At 30.3% G+C, this 3,006-nt stretch overlaps 1 protein-coding gene across 1 annotated transcript; it reads left to right on the top strand.

Annotated features, from left to right (window-relative positions):
* The first annotated feature begins 227 nt into the window (after window positions 1-227).
* LOC107852121 (uncharacterized protein At4g22758) lies at window positions 228-2,413 on the top strand. Its single transcript, XM_016697169.2, has 2 exons — window positions 228-941; window positions 1,911-2,413. The coding sequence occupies exons 1-2, from the start codon at window positions 533-535 to the stop codon at window positions 2,075-2,077; spliced, it is 576 nt and encodes a 191-aa protein (XP_016552655.1). The 5' UTR covers window positions 228-532; the 3' UTR covers window positions 2,078-2,413.
* Window positions 2,414-3,006: the final 593 nt, after the last annotated feature.

Below are 3,006 nucleotides of genomic sequence, written 5' to 3'. Positions count from 1 at the left end.
CGTCCAATTCGTATTAAGCTTTAATTGTTCTATTTATTTTTGTATGATTTTTAATATCTTATAAATTTTTATTATTATGTTTATATTAAATACATAACATATCAAAAAAACCTTTTTAAAAATATTTTAACAAAAGTTTAATGAATTAATTTAGAGTAAATATCAGCTCAAATTTAATACACTAAAATAAAATGATCTAATAAATAGACAAATCTGAGCCTATACTCAAATAAACTAGATGAATAATGATTCTATGGTTAATTTTACAACCTCTAGTGATTAATAATGGAAAAATCATAGAGCCTTCACAAGTGGAACTCTTTTTATGATTTTCCATTGATACCCCTCATAACACTAATATAATATAAAAGCACATATACCTGGCCGCCATTTTCTCCAATCCTCTTCAAACAGTAGGTTTTCACTTTACCCTCTACTTCACTCTTAATTACCATTCTGCCATTCTCCTTCTATTCCCCACCGGTCTCTGGAAAACCAAAACTCGGCCACCGTTTCCGATTCCTGCGCCACTATGATGCCATCTCCCAGAACTCACCGGAGAGTTAACGAAGACAATCCTCGCAAGGGAATTCGGTTATCGGAGAAATCCAAGTCATTTCACGGACAGAGCTCAGGCACCAATACACCTGATTTGTTACGAAGGCCAAGAACAGTACCGGACTTACTCGCCGGCGGAAGAAATTCCACCGGAGAGTCAACGGCAGTGAATATCAGGCCGTTAAAGTTGACGAAGTTGCTGTTAAATGTAACGATTCAAAGGAGTGTTGGACCTGTACAAGTACTAATATCGTTGGAATCAACGGTTGATGATCTTATTGCTGCAGCTTTACGGCAGTACTCGAAGGAAGGAAGAAGGCCGGTGCTTTCTTCCGTTAACGCGGGTTATTATGATCTTCATTACTCGCAGTTCAGCTTAGAAAGTAAGACTTAATTACTTTCCTTTTCTAATTTAAGACTTAATTAGTTCCTTTTCTAAGTTACAAATTTATGCTTTTTTACAAAAAGAAAAAACTTATGATTTAGTTTTGCCAATATCTTATGCATAGCAAAAGTTTTAAGTTGATTTTTTTTTTTTTTCATAAATCGTTTATTTAAAGTAAAAATCAATTATAATAAGTTCACTTGTATGATTTAGAACAAAATGATCTAGTACTAGTAAGTACAGTATATGACATTCTTTTGTTTACTTAAGCTCTGGATTTATAAGTTATGGTTATACAATAGTATAGCGAATTGTTTTCTTATTTTTAATTTTTGAAACAATTATTTGTATTTATTTATTGAAGCTTTACAAAATTAGGTTATATATATGATACTGATGTTCCTGAAACAAATAAATATTTCAGATGTTCATGTGACACCATTCACTTTTAGCCCATTTCAAAAAATTAATACTCCGGAGTGTTCTTTTATATCTAGTAGTAACACAATTTGAAATTTCTATGTCTAATTTTATTAAATTACAAGTTCTTTTAGAAAGGATTCTTAAATTTTGTGTCAGTCAAACACTTTTAACTGAGACAAACATCAAACAATAATAATAACAATATACTTATTTGTAATTTTACAAGTAAAATTTGACAAAAGCATAATGTATAGAGATTTTACCTCTGAATTTGTGGAGCCGAAAAATTACTTCAGCTAAATCGTCAGCTTAAATTTGAGATGGAGAGTAAATGAATTCGATTTGGTAATTATAAATGAGTGTATGAAGTTTTTCTAACGATCAAATTATGAGTACTTGATTTATTATTAGGAGAAACTTGTTAGTTCAGTTGGCTGGTCTGGACTATCTAAACTTTCATGTTTCTCCTGCCCCTATTCTTTTCAAAAAGATAAATAAGAAAATTGATTTATTATTAATTGTCATCTTTGAATGGTGATTTCAGGTTTGGACAGGACGGAGAATCTCAATGCATTGGGGTCAAGAAACTTTTTTATGTGCCCCAAAAATGGTAGCACAACGACGACGTCATCTTTAAGCTGTGGGAAACAATCTGATACAACTACCAAGATATCTTTGCCGTGGCTCAAATTCATGGATTTCTTGCTGTGAAAAATAATAATTTACAGCTTTACAACTTAGTAATATTTCTTTTTTAATGATATTCTAAGTTCCGCTCGAACGTTTCTCAAGTTAATTCACTTAATATTCGAGAAAGGGGGAGGATTTTAACGGTCCAAAGCCGCTGTTTATTTAATAGTAGTAGTATTTTGTAAGTTCATCTTGTTACAACTTGATACTGAATGTTTAAGATTGTACTCCTATTATTTAGTTCAATGTTGAGAAAGTTGTATACTAAGTGATCTCAACGTGATGTAACATAGTCTTCAAATGTTAAATTTGAACTGTAACGTGTATACTACTATTGATGTTCTTACTTTTTGTTTATGCAATTGTGTACTATGCCTCTCAACACCATTTAAATATATCAGCAAAAGTCCTCAGTTTGAGTTTTATAGATAAATGCAATTTTCTTAGAAAGTATTTTCTCCCGAAATAAGGATATTGTGTAATTTAATTTTGAGTTTGTTGGGGCCCAAGACAGACATTGAAAATCAAGGAAGAAAAGAAGGAACAATGCTAATGGCTTGTTCGGTCATTTTATTTTTTTAAAAAAAACTGCTGAAGAAGTGCTTATTTATTAAAAAATTAAGGTGTTTGACTAAATTTTTGAAAGAATTTAAGTGCTTTGGAAGGATAGAATTTTTTTTTTCCTAAGCTGAAAAAACATATTTTTCCTAAAAGCACTTTTTTAAAAAATCACTTTTCAGAAAAACATACACTTTAAAAAACTTTTAAAAAATTTGATCAAACACTAATTACTACTCAAAAGTGTATTTTAAAATTTATTGGTCAAACACAAACTATTTCTCACCAAAAGTAATTATTGAAAAACACTTAAAAAAACACTTCTCAAAATAAGCCGATATAGAAGTTTAATCGAAAAATTTGTTACGGTATATTTTCCTAAAAAATAGTTT

This window comes from Capsicum annuum, chromosome 1 (assembly GCF_002878395.1).
Source record: "Capsicum annuum cultivar UCD-10X-F1 chromosome 1, UCD10Xv1.1, whole genome shotgun sequence".
Taxonomy (NCBI): Eukaryota; Viridiplantae; Streptophyta; class Magnoliopsida; order Solanales; family Solanaceae; genus Capsicum; species Capsicum annuum.
Note: the sequence above shows the minus strand (reverse complement) of the source record. Positions and strands in the feature narration are given on the sequence as shown.

What these genes read in the sequence shown, in the direction of transcription:
- LOC107852121 (XM_016697169.2), top strand. Translation starts at nt 533, where the DNA reads ATGATGCCATCTCCCAGAACTCACCGGAGAGTTAACGAAGACAATCCT. An exon ending in CTCGCAGTTCAGCTTAGAAA is followed by an intron (nt 942 to 1,910) that starts GTAAGACTTAAT and finishes TGGTGATTTCAG; the next exon opens with GTTTGGACAGGACGGAGAAT.